Source organism: Toxorhynchites rutilus, chromosome 2, assembly GCF_029784135.1.
Source record: "Toxorhynchites rutilus septentrionalis strain SRP chromosome 2, ASM2978413v1, whole genome shotgun sequence".
Classification (NCBI taxonomy): Eukaryota; Metazoa; Arthropoda; class Insecta; order Diptera; family Culicidae; genus Toxorhynchites; species Toxorhynchites rutilus.
In genome coordinates this window covers 132,065,178-132,090,284 of record NC_073745.1, presented here as the reverse complement: position 1 = coordinate 132,090,284, position 25,107 = coordinate 132,065,178, and the positions used below count along the sequence as shown (strand labels likewise).

Below are 25,107 nucleotides of genomic sequence, written 5' to 3'. Positions count from 1 at the left end.
ATCGGACGGACAATTTGGAAGCCTGGGGTAATAATTTCGAAGAACTAGTAGTAAAAGACAATAAGATGCAATTATATCAGCAAAATAATATCTATTTTCAAATAACTCAAATTAACTTTTGAAAGTCAACGTTGGATCAAAATATCTATGTACAGCTTTTTTTTATTAATAAATTACATTTTAGTTCCATTTAGTGGCGACTTACATTCGCTGCTGAACGTAAATATCAACTACCGTAAGCGCAAATCCAATTCAAATAGAAGTAATTATCAACAAATTGGGAGTAAACTAATTCACCCAGTTACTAGAATGCAAATTCCGACCCCCAAAAGGGAAGATAATTTACCACCGGCACTTCGGTGCTGGTGGTGGCGATGTAAGCTCATAATTCCGCTGATAGCCACTGAACTGATAACCGCCGTTGTTGTTGGTGTTGTTGTTGCTGTTGTTACGATTGCTGTTGCCGAAACTGATGCTCGAATAGTATGGTTGGTTCATACGATATGCACTACGTGACCTAGAATTGCCACCCGAGTGCTGCTGCTGTTGCCCATTGTGGGCATGCTTCGATCCGCTATGAATGCTGCTGCTGTTGTTGTTGATGCTGCCGACGCCGACGCCATTTATGTTTTCGGCGCTGTGACCGACGTCGGGCTGCTGCTCGTTTCCCGACTTGTTACCAGCATCCGTTCGTTGCATTTTATCTGTAGTCATATCGGAAGAAACACACAAATATTGCGATCAGAAAAACACATACAAATGGTAAACTATGAGTTGAATAGGCTTTAATTTAAAACTATGTAATAAGATAAATTCAGATAGTATTTATCAAATAGTCGTCCGACTGGTCCATGTTTCGGTGGTGTCCTCCGGTGGTTCGAGTACATTATGCCTTTTTCCAACCTAACTATAGTTCTCTATTCGATTCAAAATCTCAAAGTAATTTAAGCTGGTTAGATTGATCGAGCGTCGACTCGTTGTCAGTGATAGAATTCTCGTAAAACAAGGTGTATTAGATTAAATAGAAAACTTTTCAATAGAAACTAAAGATTTTTGAGGGTTGAGAAACAAAACAATTTGCATGTTCTGTATCCATTGAAAACTTTACTTCCACATATATCGTCAATTGGTGCAAAACTGAGTAAATCTTCGAATTCATATTCGATCCCACAAATTGGGATTGATAATAGCAGCATCATACAAGTGATTTATTCTGTCTTTATTTCATGATGACACTATTCCTTAACTAGATCGCAAGAACACCAAATTCATCCAAAAGAAACGATATTTGTGGAAAATATTTGAGATAAAAAAATAAATACTAAAGACCGTATAGAATTAGTTCAAAATAAAGTTTGATCAAATAACGATGAATCAATGAATCCACGACGTTCACCTGGGGAAAGGGATAATCTTACATACTAAAATAATACAATATACGAGTAAGTGGCATTGGCTGCACTCCGTTAATATGGAACGCCCTTCTATAGTTCGTTGTTCCCGCGATGCGCCATTCGCAGAACGCCATAACAATTTGTATAATCAAATATTGAATAACTTGGCATGTTTTACACAAATACGGTACCTGTAGAGTTTGCAGAAGAAATTTGCGATGTGATTAGACCGCCGGATGTGGACGACGTCGTAACCGTTGCTGTCGATGCCGAGGACATCGTGCTTTTCGCCGTCACAGCTCCGGAGCCGCTGCCCTGATTCATCCTATTTAAATTTTCATGAATGTTTAGTCTTAAAATTAGGTGTTATATTGGATATCATTTGAAAATAAATATATAAAGTTCAATGTTTCATGTATCGCTTAGTTTTCTAATGATTATGGCAACATTGCTTCCGAGGTAATAGTGGATATTATGTCTATATCAGAATACTTACGTATCCACTATCAAGTTGATGTCTCATCCAAAAACAGATACTTCGATATACTCATTTCATAAAAATTCATCAATGCACATTTAAGGGAGAAAACGACTTCAATTACCATTGGAAAACTCGCAAAGCCACACAGAAACGGATATGAAGCTACTCCGACTTTCCATCGTACTTTTCAACATAAACTCGTTAAACCCGCTGAATGGTGTGACCTTTCCAGGACCGGTCCAGCGACCAGTCAACAGCTTTTTTCACGGCTGTAAAGTTTTATTTTTCCTTATAGCGAATTCGTTTTATTTCAGTTTCAACCCCAGTTCAAACCTAATTGCTGTCAAAACGTTTTTGTATTCACTCAGTTTCATCCTAGTTTCGCTCTGGGCTCAACCCAGAGCTGCAATTTGTCATTGTCACTGCATATATTTGGGCTACTATGACGACCATTGCAACATTGCCACCAAACGACGTGCAACAAAATGTAAACCGACAAAACAAATTCCTCACTCTTCAATGCTAAATAGTTTGTCAGAGTGTGTTGACGAACAAAGCATGTTGCAAGTCAGTGCCCTATGATCGTCAAGATGGGAAATACCATGTCACTTGATATAATGGAAGTTTACACGTTTACCAGGGTGCATTTGGTTACGTTGGGCTACCTGAATACCATTCTTATATAAAATGCTAAAACTAACGGATTTTCAAATACGTGAATTTGGATTTCTACGAAGAGATAAATTTCTTCATTATTTCAGCATGTAGAGATGTTTCATGCTTAGGTCAATTATATATTCCATTGCCTAAATGATTTGGTATCGCTCACACGTTATCGCGTGTTCGACATAGTATTTACTTTAATAAATACAAGAAACAACAACCGGAACGTAAATCGAACCTTTGCTCGATGAAGATAAAATGCAATCTGCGACAATCATCAATTCGTTGCTGACAATTTTACCGCCTACTTGGTCGGCCAAAACGTATTGTCGAAGCTCAGTACCAGGCATAGTGTTGCATCGTACTCCGTCAGTCACCATTTGACCAAGATTTTTGTCAGTAGGAAGTGACTAACGCGGCTCGTCAGTTGTCAGTTACATTGATGAAAAAATGCAGCTCTGGCTCAACCCGAAGCTGTTGGGTTCGCACTGAGATGTTTCACGGGTTCACACTCGGGTTCACCAATACGACTATACTGAACTATCAAGTTCCGAGTATTGTTTTGAAAAATCTAAAAATAAAGACTATGAAAATGGAAAATCTGCTGCTTTTGCTTTTATATTATTAGAATCATTAGTCAATTCGGATTCGGATTTGCGGATTCGGAGAGTATATTTGCGTAGACGGTATTAAGCTCCGTGTGCTTTCATTGGGAGGCGAAAATGATTATGAATTTTCAGGTGGAATAAACATGCTTTTAAAATAAAAATTATGAATGAAAATGTTCGTCTGCGTATCGAATATGTATTTTATGTGATGAAATAAGAGATGTTTTTTCGAAATTGAAAAAACATACTAAACGAAAATTGTGTCTGATGATGATTTTATATTATAATGGTATTTATTTGCGGAAAAAACAGGAAATGCATCGACAAATGGTGTCAGGACTACATGTGTTACGTAATCAAACAACATGAACTAGAAATTTTCATTCAAAAAGTTTTACACTACACTTGGTCCTTGTGTTCTGATATAGAATAATTTACCACCCACGCACTCATATCGCCACCAGACGTCGACACTGTACATTAGAGTGCCAATGGGTGTATGGGAAAAAAGTGACACTCGAATTTTCAAAGCGAACTAAAGGGTTAATTTAGTTACGAGCGTCGTCTATAGACGACATCCGCGCGACGAGCTGTGTGTACGAGCGTCGTCTTCAGACGACATGAAATTCATACTGCTCTTCGATCACACCAGCGTGATGTGCATACTTCTCGGCGCAGTGCTCCGTACAGGGTTAGCACTTCGGCGGAGCACACTGCCGTAATGAAAGGGTTAAAAATGTTGATTCCCACGAAAAACTGCCCTATGCAAAATATCAGCTCAATCAGACTTCATTTATTAGTGTCGCACAGCGGTCAAAGTTTGAGTTTTTTGAAAACCGAAAAATCACACAAGGGAGGAGTAAAGGAAATCGAGGTTTTTGAAAAAAAAAAAATTAATGCCAAATGTCTTCATATTGCATGGAACGACGAGATCTACTGTCATCTCGAAATTTTTTTTTGTAAAAAATCGACACTCTGGGACTTGTTGTTTTTTTTTCGAAATACGAGGCAAAACGTATGGTTTAGGGTGCAAATGAAAATCGTCATATCGATTTTTCATACGGGACTCCCTACGAAATGTTGATTTGCACGATAAAATAGCCTCTGCAAAATATTAGATCATACGGACTTCATTTAGGGTAAATGATCTTGGTTTGTTTAGAGTGTTTTCACGCAACTAGTAAATGCAAATCGATTCTTCTTCATAAAAATCACATGTAATCAATACGAAGTTGGGTTTGTTGAAAAGCCCCAAGTCTTTAGTTGCTAATACTACCATTATGTTTTTTTAACAATTTTCCTCGAAGAGAAATTATGATCATGGATTGTCCACCTCTGATCATGGTGTGTCCGGTTTTAGAAATCACTATTTTTGAATGAATAAAAATCGAGTTTTCAAGTAGATGTTGCATTTCTCATTGCTTGAGTTTACTGTAATCATATTGATCCATTCATAATTCAGGCTTTTTTCAGAATACTGCCTTTTCTTGGGCATTTTAAAAGTGTCCACCTCAACACATTCATGCCAGAGAAACTATATTGGCTCATACGGACTTCGTTTACTATTGTCGCGGATCTCAAAATTTTAGTTTTATGAAAATCGAAAAATCACCCAAGGGGGGAGGTAAAGGAAATCGAGATTTCCAAAAAAGTTTTTTGATGCCAAATGTCTTAGAATTGCATGAATTGTCGAGATTATCTACTGTTATCTCGAAAAAAAACTTTTCGGCACTTGGTCGTTTTTGCCTGAAAAGACGATTTTTAACGATTTATTTTGAGATGACATTAAATCTCGACGTTTCATGCAATTTTAAGACATTTAGCATCAATTTTTTTTAAAACCCCGATTTCCTTTACTGCCCCCTTGGGTGATTTTTCGATTTTCAGAAAACTAAAATTTTGAGATCTGCGACAATAGTAAACGAAGTCCGTATGAGCCAATATTTTGCAGAGCGTATTCTATCGTGTAAACCAACAATTCGTAGGGATTCCCGTATGAAAAATCGATATGAAGATTTTCATTGGCACCCTAAACCATACGTTTTGCCTCGTCTTCCGAAAAAACGAAAGTTCCAGTGTCGATTTTTGACAAAATTTTTTTCGAGATGACAGTAGATCTCGACGTGCAATTTGCAATTTGCATGCAATTTGAAGACATTTGGCATCAAACTTTTTTTTCAATAACCCCGATTTCCTTTACTCCTCCCTTGTGTAATTTTTCGGTTTTCAAAAAAACTCAAACTTTGACCGCTGTGCGACACTAATAAATGAAGTCCGATTGAGCTGATATTTTGCATAGGAAAGTTTTTCGTTAGAATCAACAATTTTAATCAAGTTCGCTTTGAAAATTCGAGATGGACATTTTTATTGGCACTCTACAGTACATTTGTCATCGCAAATATCGCAAAATAGAAACAAATCAAACTATATAACACATATCAACAAACCGTCTCATTCATGAACCCGAAAACGTTTTTTTTTCTTTCATTACAGAGTCAGTTTGAAACTAGTTTCAAAAACGAATTCGCTATTGAATTGACCTTTCTCAAAGCTAGAGGCGAATGAACTGGGAGTTTGAAGCTTCCGTAAATCAATCTCATCATCATCATCGTAGAAGGAGAGCTATTGTAGAAGCATCTTTGATGAATATGTGTCAAATAATTATCGGAAACAAATATAACCGAACGCTATTGAGGCGTTTGATGAGAAAAAAATACCATTGTGATTCCATTCGTGTGATGTCCGAATTACGTTAATTCGCTTCAGCCTGAACGCGCACCTTTATCGCATTGGACTCGCAACAAGAATCCTATGTGATTACGGAGATGGCTACCACGCTATCAGGAATGTTGTCTTATCGTGTCAATGTTTAATGTTCTCTTCGTTGTGCCTCTATACCTGCGTTTCTTCCCCTAACCGATCGACAAACTTCTATGTGTTTCTACGTATGTGTTTAAAAGTAGACTGATTTTAGCTATTTTCATGAGATTACTCTGCCACCTGCTGGTGAATCCACCTGTGCATCGCCAATCGTAGCAACCCTGTTGTGTACAGAAAAAAATGACAACGTTTTCATTTAAGTTGCAGCAGTCATGGCGAAAACAGTTAAGCAACTACGCCCGATGTTCTACGCATATCGAGTTCGTGCTGCTAGCTCCACCCCGGAGCGAAGAAGTTGGATTCTGTGTCCGACAGGATATGGCTGATCCGGCATTTACAACATCCTCTCCTTTCTGGAGAAAGATGTCGAAAAGGGAAGGAAAGAGCGTCGGACGGAGCCTGGCTTCGACCTGGTTACGGTGCTGCGCGATCGTAAAGTGCAGTAGAAGCTAAAGAGAAGGACCAAGAGCAAGTTGGAAATAAACGTTGTATCGAATACTGTCAACCCTCCCATCGTTCTCCAGCTGCGACTGATAGAACAACTTAGGACGAACCTCGAACGGAGGTTCTAGTCCAATAATTTCGTGGCCAAAACGGAGAAGCAACAGACCGCCAACGCCCCGAAAGAGCTGAGGAGATAGGGGAGAGACGGACATGTTAAGGAAAACTTCAATTGTAACTTTGAAAACTCATGTTTTCTAAAACTTACAAGTAGTTTCTTACTGTTCAATATACTGGTTTTCGAAATAACTAGCCAAAGGTTTTATAAAAATGTGTTTTTTCATGTTTTTTACTGAAATCAAAACAAGCCGAAAAGTAGAACATTTTTATCGATGCGGGTATGATGGACATGTAGTGGGGGAATATGGACAGCTCTCATGCATTGGATGTGATTATGGATGTGACTGTCCATTTCAACCCCACCGGTGCAATTATTTCAATAATTTAAATTTACCACTTACGAAAGAATTTACTTTTCCGTACATACCCAATATCGCTTCTCTGTCAACTCACAAACCGAAATAGTGTCGTTGCCGAAAGAAAAATAGGACCTTGAATGAAATGGGGCTATGCATGCTACTGGATGCTGGATTGCCCAGACGATTCTGGGCGGAGGCTGTGAATACAGCAGCATATTTACAAAACAGGCTGCCCTCCAGCGCAGTAGATGTTACACCATTCGAGATTTGGTTCGGTAGAAAGCCAGATATGAAGCATTTGAAGATTTTTAGCTGCCGTGCTTACGTTTGGAAGCCCTCACAGAAGCGCAAAAAGTTTGAGCCAAAAGCGGCGAAACTATCCTTTGTTGGGTATGCAGCTGATAGCAAGGCCTAAAGATTGGTGAACACGAAAACAGGAGAAATCATTATTAGTCGTGATGTCCGATTCTTGGAGCTAGATTGTGAAACCAAGGGAGAGCCAGCGGTGGAAGAATCAAATGAAAACGATGCTGGAAAAGTATCTGTTCGTTTTTTTGAAGAGGAGGACCAATCTCAAGAAGAGGATAAAAATGTCACAGAAGGGTTGTGTCCGAGCCACGACCGCATAGTCGACGTAGGATTCAGTTAAACTCTTTGATAATGATTAGGTGGCTCTGAATCAAGGCCGTTTTGTTTGGTTGTTGGGTATTGTTTATTCATTCCACCAGTGTTTACCGAGTAATGATGACAGAAGGATGGTAAACAGTTGGTGAATGGTACGTATCAGATAAAAGATCCGAAGTGGAACGAAATATGATGAAAACCGCCCTCTGTGATCCTAGACGAGATGCCTCCTGTGTTATGTATGGATGAAATAAAGAAAAAAAAAACTCACCAATGTAATATAAAATAATTACCAATACCGAACACAATTATCTATTTTTATCATCAGTAAAAACATGTTACTTTAATACAGAGAAAACATATTTGAAATTTAAAAGGTAATTTTCTTTTAAAGTTTTTACTTTCTGAGTGTTTATTCAATCCAAAGGGGATTTTTCATTGGACTAACAACAACTAATACTATATGTAGAGCATATGGGAAATCACTATTTCTAATATTTCTTCACTTTTCCAATTTTTCTCGCCGTATAAACTTTCCTTGGGTGGAAATGACCACAACAAATCAGATAGCTTAAACCAAACGACTCGTTCTCGAGCGGGAGCACACCTTGGTTTTTATTTATGAAAATTGAAATAAATCGTTTCATACATCAAGTCATTTTTAACACAACTGCTACCAAATACGATTTTACACTTACACTTGTGCTAAATTTCTCGCAATACAATTTTATTTGCTAGTAATTATCGTATGACTTACTTGCAATATAAAAATGCCCCCGACTTGCAAATATATGCAATGCCGATTTCCCCCAGCCAGCTTGGTTTTGATGTCTCTGGTAGGGATCCGCGAATGTGTCGTCAATTTCGACCAATCAGAAGTGGGTATTTCCGTTAGGATAGGAGTTGAGATTTTTCAATTGTTCGATAGTTAGTTTCATGACATATATTATTTTCTTCAATATAAAAAATTGTTATGTTATGCATGTCAAATGGAAGACCGCAATGGAAGAAGAAATAATGTCGCATCAAGAAAACGGCACATGGGAAAGCATCAATCTACCTTCAAATCGCAAGCGAATAGGATGCAAATGGATTTTCAAGCGGAAAGAAGATGAGACTGGTAAAGTCGTTAGATGCAAAGCTAGACTTGTAGTGCAAGGATTTTCCCAAAAGTTTGATACGGTTTATGATCTTGTATTTGCTCCTGTGATCAAGCAAGCTTCTTTTCGGACTGCTTTGACTTTAGCAAGCAGGGGCCGTATGCTAGTTCGTCACGTAGATATTAAAACAGCGTACTTATATGGGGAGCTTCAGGAGGAAATCTATATGAATCAACCTCCGGGTTTCACGAGCATCAACCCAAATGCCGTATGCCATTTGAAACGCAGTCTTTATGGACTCAAGCCGTCTGGAACCGTAGATTTTATGGACTTTATGACTTTATGGACGCAAGAGTCTGGAACCGTAGAATTGATGATGTTTTCAAAAAGCTTGGTTTAGTCGTCAACTGCAGATCCATGCCTGTACGTTCGCCGGGCAAAAAAATCAACAATGTATCTGCTAATTTACGTAGATGACATCGTCATTACAGCGAAAACTGAATCGGAGTACAACAACTTGGTGAAAGCATAACGAGCGAAGTTCAAAATAACGGAGCTAGGGGTATTACGTTTGTTTCTAGGAATTCAGGTGCGAATCAACGATGGCAAGTTCGTCCTGAACGAGAAGAACTACATAAAGAAAGTGTTATCACGTTTCCAAATGGAGAATGCTAAGGTGTCCAAGATCCCAATGTCAACCGGCTTTCTTCAACAAAAGGAGGAGGATAGTGAACCATTTCAAGACAAGGAGCAGTTCCAGAGTTTGGTAGGAGCTTTGTTGTATATAGCCGTCAATACAAGACCTGATATGGCTATTGTAACCTCTATTCTTGGAAGACGTGTATCGAAGCCTACTAAAGCCGACTGGAATGAAGGTAAAAGAGTTTTGCGTTATCTCAAGGGGACAATCGACCTTGAACTACATTTGAGGGGCACAGAGCGTTCCGAACTTGAAGCCTTTTCCGATGCAGATTGGGCAGGAGAAGTCGGTGACCGGAAGTCAAATACCGGTTACATTTTCAAGCTGTGCGGTGCAGTGAACGGCAGTAAACGGACTGGAGTTTCATTGTCAAGCACTGAAGCGGAATACATCGCCCTTGCTGAATGTCTTCAAGAACTACAGTGGATTCGCAAATTGATGAACGACCTTGGCGAAAAACTGAAGCTGCCGATAAAAGTGAATGAAGACAGAGTTGTATTGCTCTCTCCGTTGCTGATAGGAACACCCACAAATCGAAACACATTGACACGAAGTTCTGTTTCGTAAAGAACCTTGTACAGAATAGTATCGCAACCATACAGTACTGCCCAACGGATATGATGGAAGCAGACCTGTTAACCAAGCCTTTGAGAGCAATCAAATTGAAGCACCTACGAGAAGCTATTGGCATAAAATCGATCAATGTTGAGAAGCAACATAGTCGACAGCTTGGTAGCAACGTAGCAACGTTGCAACTTAGTAACAATGTGTTAACCTTGTTGAGTAGTTTTCAATAAAGAATTTCGCTGGGTCAAGTGTATCGAGCTAAAAGGAGACTATGTCGAGAAATAAATCGCTACTTTTCCAAAATGTTTGTATTTTTTTGTAGGTTAATACTGTAAGTTGTCAGCTTAGGTGCCTCGCGGCACACACAAAACTATCTTTATTTAGCCTCAAGGTCGGCTAACGCATAAACTAAGCAATCAAAGGAAACACCCACACGTGTCATCACGCTTCCTTTTCACCCACTTCCTCAGACTACACTCACCTTTCGGTTCCGGAACTCTGGGCCAGGGCGGCATGTAGACGACGGACAGTAGCGTCTCCGGTACCTCTTTTACGTCGAGGAAATCTCTTCGCGCGACACTTGGCCAAATCCAACCGTTCGGTACAAAGGGTTCTTTCGAAGCCCCCTTTTCCGTATCTGGGCATTCACTTTAGGTCCCGTGAATACCCTCTAGGCCCATACTAGGTACTCATCGACATTCGCCCATAAAACAGTGCCATCTAGTAGCGGGTGTCTGTGTCTTCGCGCATGGGAAGTGTAGCGTAAGCTCGGCACCTGAGTGTGGCATAAAGCGGTGAACCAGTATGCTCATCCACGCTCAGGTATTCCCCTTTTATATATACTATATTCTATATTTGAAACAAGAGGCGTCAGTATTGTGCATCACACCCATAAAATAAAATAAAAATCGCGTGTTTTATGGACAACCCCAAATAAAAAATTAATGCCAGATGCGTGTTCAGTCTCCGAACACTTTTTTTACTTGGCTAGCCTGCCTGTATGTATGGAGTCACTCCACTGTGCACCCTAATGACGAACGACACTCCACGGTGAAAACGAAATAAAATGTAAATAATCTTGCATACAAATCATTTCAATTTCACCGTGGAGTGTCGTTCGTGATCAGGCCCTATTTCTACACATCTATCACAAAATTTGAATTTGATTGAAACAAACTGTTTAATGATGGGAAGATGTCAAGCATTATTTAAACGAAAATTCCACAATCTGATTGTTTCAATCTGTGCGAACTGCGTCGACCGAGCAACTTACGTTGTGTATTATTCTATCCAAGGAAAAAAGAGTAAATCAGCACAGTACTGCGTTCGCTACTACCAATCGTCAGTTTTCTGCTGCCATATTGAACGAACGTGAAAAATGGATGGCTTCGGAATACATGCTCAGGATATGCACAAAGCAGGCTTAGTGCAGAGCTAGCTTTGATACGCAGAAAAAAATTAACTGGACTCCGCGATTTCGCAAAGAAATTTCATTTGCGAAAAACATTCATTTTCGCTCCAGCCAGTGAGCAGTCAACAACCATACACAAATGTTTTCCCCGACGCGAAGTCTGAGAGCGAAATCGCTTCGGAGGGTCGATTAAGTGTTGTGAATGGAAAATCTCACTACGCGGTGCACACTCGATCTTTTATGAATTTTTGTGCTTCGTTCTCAAGTCTGAAATGGAGACTCGATGAAAATATGCTCCGCGTCGGTTTTCATACCGTCAGGTGAAAAGAGCAGTATTTGGATTTCGATCAAAATCGAATGATACACAATGTGTCATGCAAGTAAACTCTCACGAACATATAACCAAATATGAGAGGATCATTCAGATACTTGTATGAATGTCAGTAATCACTTGTGTAATATTTAGTGATTAAACTGAGAGAGGAAAGAAGACTGTTGATTGCATATCCGATCTGTATCAAACATCGCATACCATTTTCGAAGCCTGCATACAAGTTTGAACCGTATATATCGTCCCGCTCTACTATAGCGAAACCCACTGCACAGGCAAGTGCAAAGCAATAAATGATACAAGAAAAATTACGTCATCATTCGGTCACCATTTGCGGAGAGCAACAAATGGGGAAAGAGAGCGGTGTTGCTAGTAAAACTATGCGGTCTATATGAATATACACATTTCAAGGGATAGAGGCGTTAAAAAGGGAAAATATAATCTGTCTACCCTTCCCTTAGCCTCTATCGAGCTAAATAATCATATAGTTTGCACTCTCTGAGACTTAAAAATCAGGATCTGCTACATTAGCTGAATATGAATCTTTCGCTTTGTGTTGTCCATACGATCCTGCTGTTTCATGATGCATGGAGAGGTCGGTATGCATATGTTAGATGCAAAGAAGAAAATAAGCTTTCTGCACCGAAAGCTGGGGGAAATGTTTCCTGAAAGATCATATTTGAACGAACGAAAGCGATTTTTTCAATGAGTGGATCATTTGGCAAACACTGGAAAAGAGTTTGCGTATCATTGGGTAACACATTATTGATTTTACGCGTTGTTAAAGATAGATAACAGTAGGGTTGGTACAAATATATAATCGCTTGTGACCGCAGTTTTTCAGCTGTGTATCTGGAAGAACCCCCCAACAAATTTGATTCTCAATATGGACATCTGCATATACCCAGACAGTCGATTCTCTTCGTCATCTGAAAATAAAATAGTTTTAGTATAAACATATATTTGGCATTGATATTTATATAAATCGAAGAGCAATGTTGCCATGAATTAATTATATGATTATTTTTTCCTAAGGCCTAGGAAGATTAGTCATGTTTGCTCGTCTATCCGCAACGAACAAATATTTTAAAAGAATCTATTAACAGCATAACTCGGATCAGATTTGATTCCAATTACGCGGAATTGTACTTCAACGGTATGAACAAACATTGTCCACAGCCTTCCGATTTCAGCGCATCAAAAGCACTCATATCCTTAGTCACTAGTGATTGAAAAGGGGTTACAAGAGTGAACCCATGCTGCTGCCACTTAAAGCTGTTGGCTGGCGCGCTACATTGTTTACACTAAGGCCTATCGTAACGGAAATCCGAGAAAAACACATTCCCATAGGAAGTAAACTTACCCCATTCCCATCTTTGGTGGCAAATTCTTGTGCGATTCATCCTCCTGATGTTTTCGCTTTTGTCCTTGCCGCATTCCGTGATGCGCTGCGCTGTACACATGATGCTGCATTTCAATGTTGGGCTGAGGATTTTGAAAAAGAAATTATTCGGAGTTTGGAAATATTGCAAACGCCAACAGAATACCTTCATCTCATGTGGTGCGCTATACTGAACCGCAGTGAACTGAGTTGGTTGAACCCCAGGGGTCGTAATAATCTGATGCGTTGGTCCCTGGTGGGGTTGTGCTTCTATGATTTGTGGCTGAGGGTTCTGCATGCTTGTAATTATCTGCTGTGGTGGCTGAGGGTTCGGTATACTGGTGATAATCTGCTGCGGTGGAGGAGGAACCGTGTGGATCACTTGAAGCCCTGCAAAATGCGTTGCATGCCAATAAACAGTCAATAACCATGGCGCAGAACAGCAACGCGCTTACCTGGTGGAGGTTGCATTTGTGGATTAAACGAACTGGTTGTGATAATATGCTGCTGAGGCGGTCTATACTCGGCGGCGCTTATAATTGCAGGCGAACTGATAATCTGAATCTCATTGGGATTGCGCATCTGCTGCGGAGCGAATTGAATATTCTGAACGGAGCTGACGGGTACCGTTTGCATTTGAGGGGGTGCCGAAGCCGATACAGTTGGTTGCCATTGTTGGGGCGCGTTCACAACGAAATGTGTACTACCGTTCATATGTATTTGCTGGGGTGGAGGATGAAAAGATTGTATCGAGACCGGGATTTGGCTGTAAATTTGTTGTGGGATCCCTTGACTGATTGGGTGATTCTGCTGAGACGTTATAATCGTATTCCCGACTATATGTTGCACGGTTGGGGGCGGCACCGACATGATTGGCGGCGGCGGCTGACTTAGTGTAATGCCCGTCATGGATGATACAGGAATCACGGATGATTTCGTAATTTGTTGCATAATGGTACCTGGCGGAGGCCCCTCCTCAAGCTTAACTTGCTCTTGCTTCATTTGAAGCTCTCCGGGCTTTTTGTCCTCTGTGCCATTTACAACCATTGGAACTTGAGTCATTGGAGGGGGTCCAAGCTGACCTGGTTGACCCATTGGAGGCTGCATGCCGGTCTGTATGAGCTCTTGGTGAATCGTGTTGGGAGGGGGATGGGAAATAATAGGCTGGGATTGAACTATTATTTGGTTTTGTTGGGGCGGAGCCATGCTCTGGTGGATGATGTTTGGCGGAGGTACCATGAACGCTGTACTCCCTTGTACGGTTATAATTTGCTGACCTTGTGGTGGCCGCTGAAATTGGTCAAACTGTGGCGGAGGAAGAGTGGTTTGCACGATTCCTTGAATGGGTTGTGGCTGCGGTTGGATAACATGTTGTATTGTGACCTGGCCTGCAGGATGGGGACCGCTACTCGTTTGAATCGAGGGGTTCTGCGGGATGTATTGAACCTGATAGGGTGGGGCTTGATTCACGACAATTTGCTGGGTTTCTGCGGGTTGAGGTATCTGGATATTGGGCGGTGGCTGCGAAAGATGGGGCGGACCAGCATTCTTGATTTGCACTAACGGTGGCCTGATTTGTGCCCCCGGCGGTGGATTGTTAACATTAGCAATCTGCGATGCTGGAATTTGTGAAATTACGACATTGCTTGGTTGCTGATGAATTTGAACCGGAACATGCGACTGAATAATTGTTGGCGGTTGCTGTATAATCTGTGGGGGAGGCGGCTGGCTCTGCGCATGCTGCACATACCCTTGTGGGGGTAAAACAGATGGCGGAGGTTGATGGATAATGCCATTTGGTTGAGCTACGTGTTGAGCTCGCATAATTGTTTGCATCTGGGGTACCTGCGTCGTTTGTATCAATGTGGGCTGTTGAATCAGCTGAAAGTTCTGCTTGGGAATATTTTCCTGAAACAAACTAAGTTCTTCTTGCAATGTTTCGATTAAATTTTTGGCCAGTTGCTTCGCGTTTTGCAATCCTTCCAATCTGAAAAATGAAATCATGTAAAACGAACTGGACACCGCAATGACCATTAACATACGTGGGATGTTCGATGCATAGTTGCAATGGTTCGGGCGCTTCTTGGCCAGTTTGTGGATCTATTGCTAGAGAACCGCGACCACGAAGAGTGACTAGCGCGCCAGTTTCCGAGCGGATGTAGTTCAAGTTGGTTCCACCATCTCCAAATATACGCTGTCGTATGTTGAAAGACATGGGAGCATGATCCAATCCAACTATTAACTTCGCCACGCACATAGTTGTCCCATTGGGAGTCCCAATAATGGTTGGAGGTGGACTGCTAACCATTTTGGAGATTTGTTGTTGTGCATGTTGTTGGATTTGGTGTTGCTGCTGCTGATAATCCATTGGGGGAGGCTGAGCCTCAAAGTGTGGTCGAATCATATCGGATAAGACGAGATATTTCTGCTAAACTGGGAGAATTAAAAAAGCCATGATTGATTTCTTAAACAAATAAATTTCAATTTCGTAAATTTAAATCAATTATAAAGAGTTTTAAGTCAAAATACTAATGATGCAATACTAAACAGCCACATTAGGCAATAGAGGAAATGCGGATAAAATGAACAGGGGTGGTATAATAGACAGGTGTTTTCGATAATTTAACTAAAAACCAATTGAAGCTTCCTGAACACCCTACATTTAGAAAATATGAGGCTATTCGGGACACTCTGTTATGCATGAACTGTCAATTGTTGAAATTAATAAACAAAATCAGGATGCCTCAACAATCCTCTACCAATGATTCGTACAAGGTCATTTTAGCTGTAACAAAGCCGGATTTTAATCGTGTACATGTACATGTTTACGGTTCTATAAATTGTAAATTACACATCAGTGTAGCCAGGCGTAAGGGTATTCTTTCTGTTCTTCTTATGGACTAGATGTCCATAACTTTTAATGAATTAATTGATCACATGCTTGAATTGTTTGAAAAAATCAGGGCTATGGAGTTGGAGTCGGAGTCAGAATCGAGGAATCGGAGTCAGAGTTGTGGAGTCGGAGTAGGAGTAGGAGTCGGAAAGAATTTCATTATATTGGGAGTCGGAAAAAGTTAACGACTCCGACTTCTAGTTAAATGACCTGATAAAACCAAAAAAAATTAGATCATTAAACAAAATTTTATTACATGATACGGAAACTTTGACGTTAATTTTGTTTATTAATAATGCGAACTAAATGATACTTTGATAAAAACACCGTAGAACAGAAAAATTAATCATTTTAACGGTACACCCAACCAGGGGTCGTCAAATTATGTAACATTTTGGCGACTGCAAGAACAGATAATCTCAGCTTACGAAAAATATCATGAAATGAGACAACTTGGATACATTTTTCCATTTTCCAACACACACCGAATGTAAAAAAGTTGTAAGGGGTTGGATCTAGGACACGACCGCATTTTCGACGTAGAACTACACAGTTATATTATGCAATCCACTTGTTTACCACTTCGAATATTATTACAGGATACATCGATTTTTTTAAAATAACTTTTTAGTTTTTTTTATTGTTACTACATCAGTAGTAATAATTTTTATTTGAAATTCGAACAATTTCAAACTGGTGGACCTGGCCTGGTTAATTGATAGAGAATAATATGGATATCGCTACCAGACTGTAGATTTACATATTAGATATACACTGCGTTTCACAACTATAGAACTACTCATTTTTCCTGAGTTTCCAGAGATATGTAAGAAGTAAGAAGTATATACAGGTAAACTTCGATATAACGTACATTTCACTTTCAAAATTGTACGTTGTATCGAATTGTACGTTATATCGAAGCATGATAAAGTACTCACAAACGTAGTCTATAATACATTATTGTGTTGCTGTTTTAGTAAAGTTAATGAATAACTTCAATCAGAAGACGAAGCCAGCCTTTCTCATGATGTTTTCCTTCGTACTGTTGATTAAAGCTTGATTCATTTAGAATCCGGAATCACAAAACCAGCTGTATTTCGGGATTTATTGAAGGTACAAAACTTGTTTTAGCATCACAATACAGGTAATTCATTGTTTTATCAGAAAAAAAATATTGAAAAAAAATTTCCTTTACACTTTGGAAATGTGTACGTTATATCGAGGTAAAATATACGTTATATCGAGGTAAAATATACGTTATATCGAGTGACGTTATATCGAGGGTACGTTATAACGAGGGTACGTTATATCGAAGTTTCCCTGTACTGTAGGATATAATAACTACCTTCATTTTAAAGACTGGCCATTTGAACTTGATTGTTGTGTTCTGGCGCGAAACATTTATAAAACTAAAATTCCAGTGTTTCATAATTAAAGAACTAGAAAAACTTCCACTCCTTTACAAAATTAACGTCAATTTCACATGAATTACAATAAGTTTCTAATTTCGTAGGCCGTCTTTAGTTCTCAATCAGTGAAAAAACCCATTCGGGGTGCTTTTGACATGCTGCGCCATGTTGTAGCCATGTCTCGTACTACGCATAGGATACTGCCAGTTTAAGCTCTTCAAATCACTCATACTGCTTGTAAGCTGCATATACTATTCGTACGATCACTCCTCATATGTTCTTGATAGGGTTTTGATCTGGTAAACAAGCTGACCAGTCCAGAATCTGAAGCCCTGTTTACGAGTTTAGGGGAGCGTAAAAGATAATTGATTTTCAGGCGGCATGAACACTTTTTTGATTCCAAATGGCTTTAAAGCAAATGAGAAATATAAGTTTAACAAATTATTTCTCTCAGTGTGACGATTAATCGATTATTTGGGTCAATTAATCGTATCGAATTACAAACTGCTAAAAAGTATTCGATTAGTTGATGAACGATTAATTTCAAAAATCGGGGATCACAAGCGAGTACAAAAGTACTCAACACCAATAATACCCCTGATTCGCATGTACACAATGGCACAATGATTTTAAAGTCCGTGTACGGGAAACACAGCTCGGTGAGAACAAAAATACTCCCCCGTTTTGCATGTATATTTGCAATGCGGATTCCCACAAATACATCAAATTTGAAGTCTGTGTTGGGGAAAGCTTAAATCGGGCCAATCAAAACTTGGCAGTTAGGGCGTTTAGATAACGCTTGACATTTTACAGTTATTCAATTGTTCATCTTATGAAAAATAACATTCTATCAATTGTGATAGACGTGTAGAAATATTTCATATCAATTGATGCAAACATCTTTCCGATCTATTAAAAAATGTTCGAGTTATAAGCATTCGAAATACGGGTAGGGTTAGCACACAAATCGGCAGAACAAATGTATGGGAAAAAAGAAATTCTTCCAGTTTTCATGAATTTAAACCGTTTAGAAATTAGCGAATTGTAATGTATAGCATATCAAACAAATCTTAGAGAATTTCCGATTCGATTGGTATGCAAATCATGAGAATTCGTTTACATTGAAAATAGTTATTAACGTTAACTTTTCATAAAAACGTGACCTGTTTTCTGGCACCCTTCCTGAAAGACGAAGTTCTACGTCAAAAAATATTAAAAGCATGTTGCTTTCAAATTCGAGCCAGGGACGTCGTGATGATTAAACCGCGATGATGGCGATAGACCACTTGACCATAACCACTTCTTGACCCACTGCAGACATACAGCAACACAACAAATTTTGACTCTTATTGTGATGCATTACGACATTTATACAAAACAAACGTTGGATTGCAGCTGTGAAATCATAGTAGTGATCCGTGAAAAAAGATAATATAACCGTCTTCATTTTAATTTATGTCGTTAACCTCTTCGCATACGGTTTAATTTTCAAAAGAGCAGACCAAATGCAAACGCTTTGATGGGTCACGCATCGAGTAATTTCACTACTCTGCTGAGCGTCTTAGCGCCTTGTGATATGCAAGCGCACCACGAGAGAGACTCCATGTTGTACGTTTTGGCACAACCATTTCACATCAAGTGAGACTCGATGTTTTACGTGAAAATGGTAATCCATGACCGAGAGCTGTGGTTGTGGAATGCATAAACCTTTATTATTGTTCCTGTAGGAATGGTTAAACGTAAGATTTATTTATATCTATTTTCAGTTCGTGACGATCACTTGATAGACACAATCAAAGCTTAAAATATGTGAAAAAGTAATCGGTTTTGTTCTTATTTTCTCTATACCGTCGAAATACTGCTCTGAAAATAATGAAGTCAGATCTTCGAGCCTCCATTAAACAAAATTTGGTTGAAGCAATTTGATGCTAAGGAAAATTTCCCATTTCCCGAAATATCGAACATTTTCGAAAACCGGCAAAGTTTTGTGGAAAGTACTCGTATTTGTACAGACTTGAATGTGTTTCCCCAACACGGACTATAAACCGAGCCTGGAAAAATTGTCATTACAGATACTAAAGGCGACGACGAACAAACCAAAAAGCAATGTTAGGCATTGAACAATTGAATATTTGCTTGTCGAATTTTGTGTTAAATATATTCAACTCAATTTTATCTGTCAACTATTCAGCTTCGATCAAACAGTGTATGAGCACTAGGGCGCCAATGAATGTATGGGAAAAAATCGACCCTAAAATTTCAAAAAATTACCCTATACAAAATGTTCACCACCTCGAAAAAACACCCTATGCAAAATATCAGCTCAATCGGACTTAAAAGAGAGTGGCGCAAAGCGGTCAAAGATTGATGTTTTTGTAAATCGAAAAATCACCCAAGGGGGGAGTAAAGGAAATCGGGGTTTTCAAAAATGTTCGATGCCAAATGTCTTAAAATTGCATGACACGTCGAGATTTAGTTATCTTAAAAAATGTTTTTTGTCAAAAATCAACATTTTGGACGGAAAACGACCAAGCGCAAAAAAAATTTTTTTTGACAATTTTTTTTTTTGCGAGATAACAGTTAATCTCGACGAGTAATGCAATTTTGAGACATTTGGCATCAACAATTTTTTTCTAAAACCCCGATTTTGGGTGATCTTTCGTTTTTCAAAAAAACTCAAATTTTAACGTCTGTGACACTAATAAATAAAGTTCGAATGAGCTAATATTTTGCATAGAGTATATTATCGTGCAAATCAACATTTTGCAGCAAGTTACGAATGAAAAATACCGAGATAACTACAATCAACTCTCCCTAACTCGATATCCAAAGGGACCATCGAGTTAGGGAGGTATCGAGATACAGAACATTTTTTCCTAATTTTTTTTATGTCTTAAATTGTCATATATTAGGGTAAGTGTCCCAATTATGAAATTAATTTGAATTTTTGATTCATTCCCTTAAAGTGAAAAAACACCTTTCTCATATAAAAAAAATATTTTTTCCAGAATCTTTCAGGAGGTGATTAGACGGTTATATTTCACGAAAAAAATCCTTCTACGCATATGTTAGAATTTCAACGATGACAGACTTATAGAACTTTTTCTTTGTTTCGAATTCTGTTGGTTCAAACTGACTCTACATTGAAAAGTATGCTACGTAATCCGATTTTGTTGCTTTCATTTGAAAGATGAGAAAATTTAGTACAGGATATAGTAGTGGAACATCTAAATTAGTGGATTAAAATAACATTTTTGAAGTGGAAAATTTAAATTTTTTTTTATTTGTAATTATTAATTTTATCCTAAAAATTCATACTAAACTTGATTGTTTCTATCAATTAAATTAAAGCTCTCTAACCTCTCTACAATTTGTTCTTTGACGCCCAACTTCTATCTCTCTCAATTTCGCTGCAATATCGATATAAACAATTCCTGATGAAGATTCAATCAAAATCTTCAAAAATCGCGATTTTTAATCCACTGTACTTATAAAAGCCACTTAAATTTCACCTTAATGCTGAAAGGTTAATTTTTTTCTTGAAATTATTCATATTTGAATCATAAAAAAAAACTTTTTTTTTTCAAACTGTATACAATCGAGTCCTAAATTTTACATAATCAAATCATATATAATCGAGTTTGTATATAATCGAGTCCGACTTGCACGAGGCACTCCCGTCCATGTTGGTTGTGCTTTAAAGTTAGGAATTCCCAGTTTCTGGACAAATTCTCAAGCCATATCCCGAAGAATAGAAGAGGGGTAATTTATTTTGTCTAGCTTGACAAGACAAAAATTCATTGACCAACCTTATATGCTTTTGGTCTAGATACAATTTTCCATTCCGATTCCATTTTTACTTTAGTTTGAGTAGTGTTGATATCGCACTTTGTGCAATACTGAAATTATTTGCAGCTTCAGACCCCTTCCGTCCATATTTTTCGACCTGCTCGATGGTGCTCAAACCTTGCGCAATGGTTAGCGTTTTGATTGTTCGCTTGAAAGGTTTCTCGTGGTTTTCCATACTTGAAAAGAAATTGTTTGATGACACGAACACTCCGTCTTCACTTTCAAGGGCAATTGAAATCTGAGGTAATAACGCACAAAAACATGTACGCGAAAATCAATCGAGTTAGGGAGGTGAAAATCCATGGAAAAATCAATCAAAACACATCGAGTAAGAGAGGCATCGAGTTAGGGAGGTATCGTGTTATGGAGAGAAGAATGCTTGTAAAATCGAAGGTGCCATGAAATTCATCGAGTTAGGGAAAATATCGAGATACAGAACATCGAGTTAGGGAGAGTTGACTGTATTTTTATAAGTACCCAAAACCATACGATTCGTCTCTTATTCCAAAAAAAAAGACACTCTGGGACTTTTTTTTTTTTGAATATTTCGCATTGAAAATTTTCTTTCGAAACCCCCGATTTCCTTTACTCCCCCCTTGGGCGATTTTTCGATTTAAAAAAAAAAACTCAAATTTTGACCACATTGCGCCACTCTCCCGTAAGTCCGATTGAGTTGATATTTGACATAGGGTGTTTTTTCGAGGTGGCGAACATTTTTTATGAGGTAACTTTTTGAAATTAGAGATGATCATTTTCATTGGCACCCTAACCGCCGAAGCCAAAAATTTGACTCATTTTGACAGATAAAATTTGATAAGTACCCGATCAAATATATTCAACATAAAACAAGAAAAGTAAATATTCAGTTATTAGATGCATAACATATGTCTTCTGGTCTGTTCGATAATTCTATCGGTACATGATTAGGTTACCTTAAATATTTCAGTCGATTTTTTCCATGTTCGATGATTGACTCTAGGTTTACGGGACGCGTCATTTTGATGCATTTCGAATATAAGAAGGAGAATTGCGAAAAATGTTCGCAATTGTTTATGTTATTTCTTGTAATGACTTTTATCCGTTGATCGAAGTAAATAGATATTGAAATCTATTTCCTTCAAAAGTGTTGAAATGTCGAAATTCTCTATGCGGTATACCCATCTCTACGACCCTTTAAAAAAACCTTTCACTATAAAATTCCTAGTATTTCTAGCAAAACTCGTCATTATAATATCAGATTATTTTCAGACACAATTCTCGTTCAAGATTTTTCAACCACGTGCAAATAACATGTTTCTCCGTTACATGGAATAAATGTTTTATACAGAAAATATGATAGAATAAAGACAGCCCTAAATCGGACGATTCCTTCCTCGAGTTCTGCTCTTATCAACACATTCGGCCATACTTTTTTATTGGTATAGATAGAAGAAGATATGGGAGTGCGTTTCATCACATTAAAATTCATTTCCAGTTTCGAACAAAGATCAATTTCGCTAGCGCAAACATCAAATGGACTAACAACACTTGTTCCGAAAATTTTCAATTGTCATGTTTGGTTGAAATATTTTTGGTTGATATATGTGTAATATTTTTATGAGACCCCTCTCCATTCCACAGGAGGGAGGGGTGTCTTACCATCATAGAAACATTTATCATACCCAAAAACCCTCACATCCCAAATTGTGCTTGATTAGTTCTCGAGTAATGCAGAAGTTTGTGTTTCATTTGTATGGCAGCCCCCTCTTAGAGGGGGTAGTGGAGAGTCTAACCACCATAGAAACATTTATTGCATCCTAAAACCTTCACATGCCATATTTGGTTTTTATTTTCTTGATTAATTCTCGAGTAATGCAAAAGTTTGTGTATACTTCAGTGAAAAATATCACTATAATATGAAATCGATATCAGAGTCAATTTTCGTTCAGCATCTATACATCACTTGCAAAAAAAAAACTTTTATGTTTATTTATTATTTTCATTTTGAAATGTGTTCGTTCCACCTGAAAAAATCCATTATCACTTTCGCTTGTAATGGGTGTTTCATAAAGAAAAATAATATTTCAGCCATATTGATCAAATCAGCTGATTTTAAGTTCCTTTGTTTATGAATCCCTATACTTGACCCTTCGATCGACTCACCTATCAGTGAACTTCCTTATTCAGAAGCTAGATATGAAGTGACACCAATATGAAATATTTCTCATGTTCAAATACCTATGTTGATAAATTTATTGCGTCTCAGGGAGCCATTAAATTTTGCCACGGTCGCAATTGGGCATCGATCAATTTAATTCGAAGGTGAAATTTATACCAAAATTGTGAGTTTGTCGATTTTCTATGTTTAGTTGGAGCACTCGAAATAACTTCACTGGTATATGTTGATTCCACTTTCATTCTGGTAAATTTCGAACAAATCATTTTCGTATTCTCGAAACCATCCGCAATCAGAAAGACGGAGAAAATTTAACCTTTTTTTCGTCTTCCGTCGTCGAACCTGCGCCCGAATAGGACTGACTTCAAAGGCTAAAATTAATTCAAGTTTAAATGTCAAAAATGATCATTGATTATTGAAGTAACTCAATATCGCGAGAGGTCTGGCAATAATCGCAATAGTAGCATGCACTCAGAAACTCTGTTGCGATGTTGACGTCATTTCGTTCGTTTACCTTTTGATGCCTTACAAAAATCAATGAGACCTTCGGCGGTGTGACGTTTTGTTTACTATTTTTCGTTACAAACACTGCTATAGAAGAAATGATTTCCGGACCTTTAAAATACAATAGGTGACCATAATCGAACGAAAAGTAATTATTGTGATAGTCGAGGATGAATCTAATTATTTATATTGCAATTGTTTAAAAATCAAACAATGTACGAGATTACATTTAATTTTTGCAATTTTTTCCATCTTGCACGATAACATTCGAGGTGGCGAAAAAGGCAATAGCTGATTAGAAGCTTACATACCACCAGAAGCGATAATTATTTATTAAATTAAACGCGATTTTTCCGTCGTTTCCATATTTTTTTCTGCTCGTCTCCTAATCAGCACTCCACTCTCGCACACTCCAGATGTTATTGAATAACCTTTGATCAATTATTTCACACAACTAGCAAGCTCACTGCACTGACGAATGCTGACGGCTTCACTTGCGAAACTTTTTTCTCCGTTTATGTCATTGTTTAGTGTTCAACTACTTTCGATTTGCACTATTCACATTATCGACTCTAATTTGACTATAAATTCACACCGATCACTACTGCTTTTATTATTTTAAAATATTTTTTCTTTAAATTAGTACGCGATTGGACTCCGTCTGCACACTGCCATTTTGCTTTGTGATTGTAGTTAGCAAATTTGTGACGTTTAATACTCAGGCCCAGTGAAAATGATATGCGTTGCTTATATGCAGGGATGCCAGATGGAAAAGACACTCAAATTCAGTTGAAGATATCAATTTTGTGAACATGTTGAAGACAATTGAAAGCATATGAGTTATAGAACAAAATAATCAGGATAAGATTTATTGAACAATTATAAGATTGAGTTATTTTTTTTATAAAATTTAGTTCTATATGCTTGTAAATATTTTTTCGCACCGTCAAGTTATCTGATAACACCACCTGGCATCCCTGCTTAAGTGGGAAATGATTCCGAATTACAGATGGATTTGAATTTACGCGGTGTTCTTATTTACATTACATATCATAGTTCAAAACACACTCGACAAAAAATTTAAGAACTAAGTTCGACATCGGAATTTATAACTAATTTTAGAAACCCCGAAAAAAATAATCTTAATTTTTTTATTGTATTATAGGGGCTTAGAACTTCAAAGTTTATTTGCATCGGCGGACAGATTTTCGAAAAGTCATTTCTAGGGTATATTCTT

General features: G+C 38.2%; 1 protein-coding gene across 5 annotated transcripts; it reads right to left on the bottom strand.

Moving 5' to 3' along the window:
- Positions 1-66: 66 nt before the first annotated feature.
- LOC129764685 (uncharacterized) lies at positions 67-24,552 on the bottom strand. 5 transcript variants are annotated; one of them, XM_055764032.1, is made up of 7 exons: positions 24,182-24,552; positions 15,103-15,493; positions 13,516-15,047; positions 13,227-13,450; positions 13,043-13,164; positions 1,586-1,719; positions 67-704 (listed from the first exon to the last, which is right to left on the bottom strand). In XM_055764032.1, exons 2-7 carry the CDS (start codon positions 15,462-15,464, stop codon positions 343-345), a joined length of 2,736 nt encoding a protein of 911 aa, XP_055620007.1. In that variant the 5' UTR covers positions 15,465-15,493; positions 24,182-24,552; the 3' UTR covers positions 67-342. The 5 variants fall into 5 exon arrangements, 4 of the variants coding, with proteins under 4 accessions (XP_055620007.1, XP_055620010.1, XP_055620008.1 ...); XM_055764035.1 differs by having other exon boundaries at positions 15,103-15,488; XM_055764033.1 differs by lacking the exon at positions 24,182-24,552 and adding an exon at positions 23,881-23,960.
- Positions 24,553-25,107: the final 555 nt, after the last annotated feature.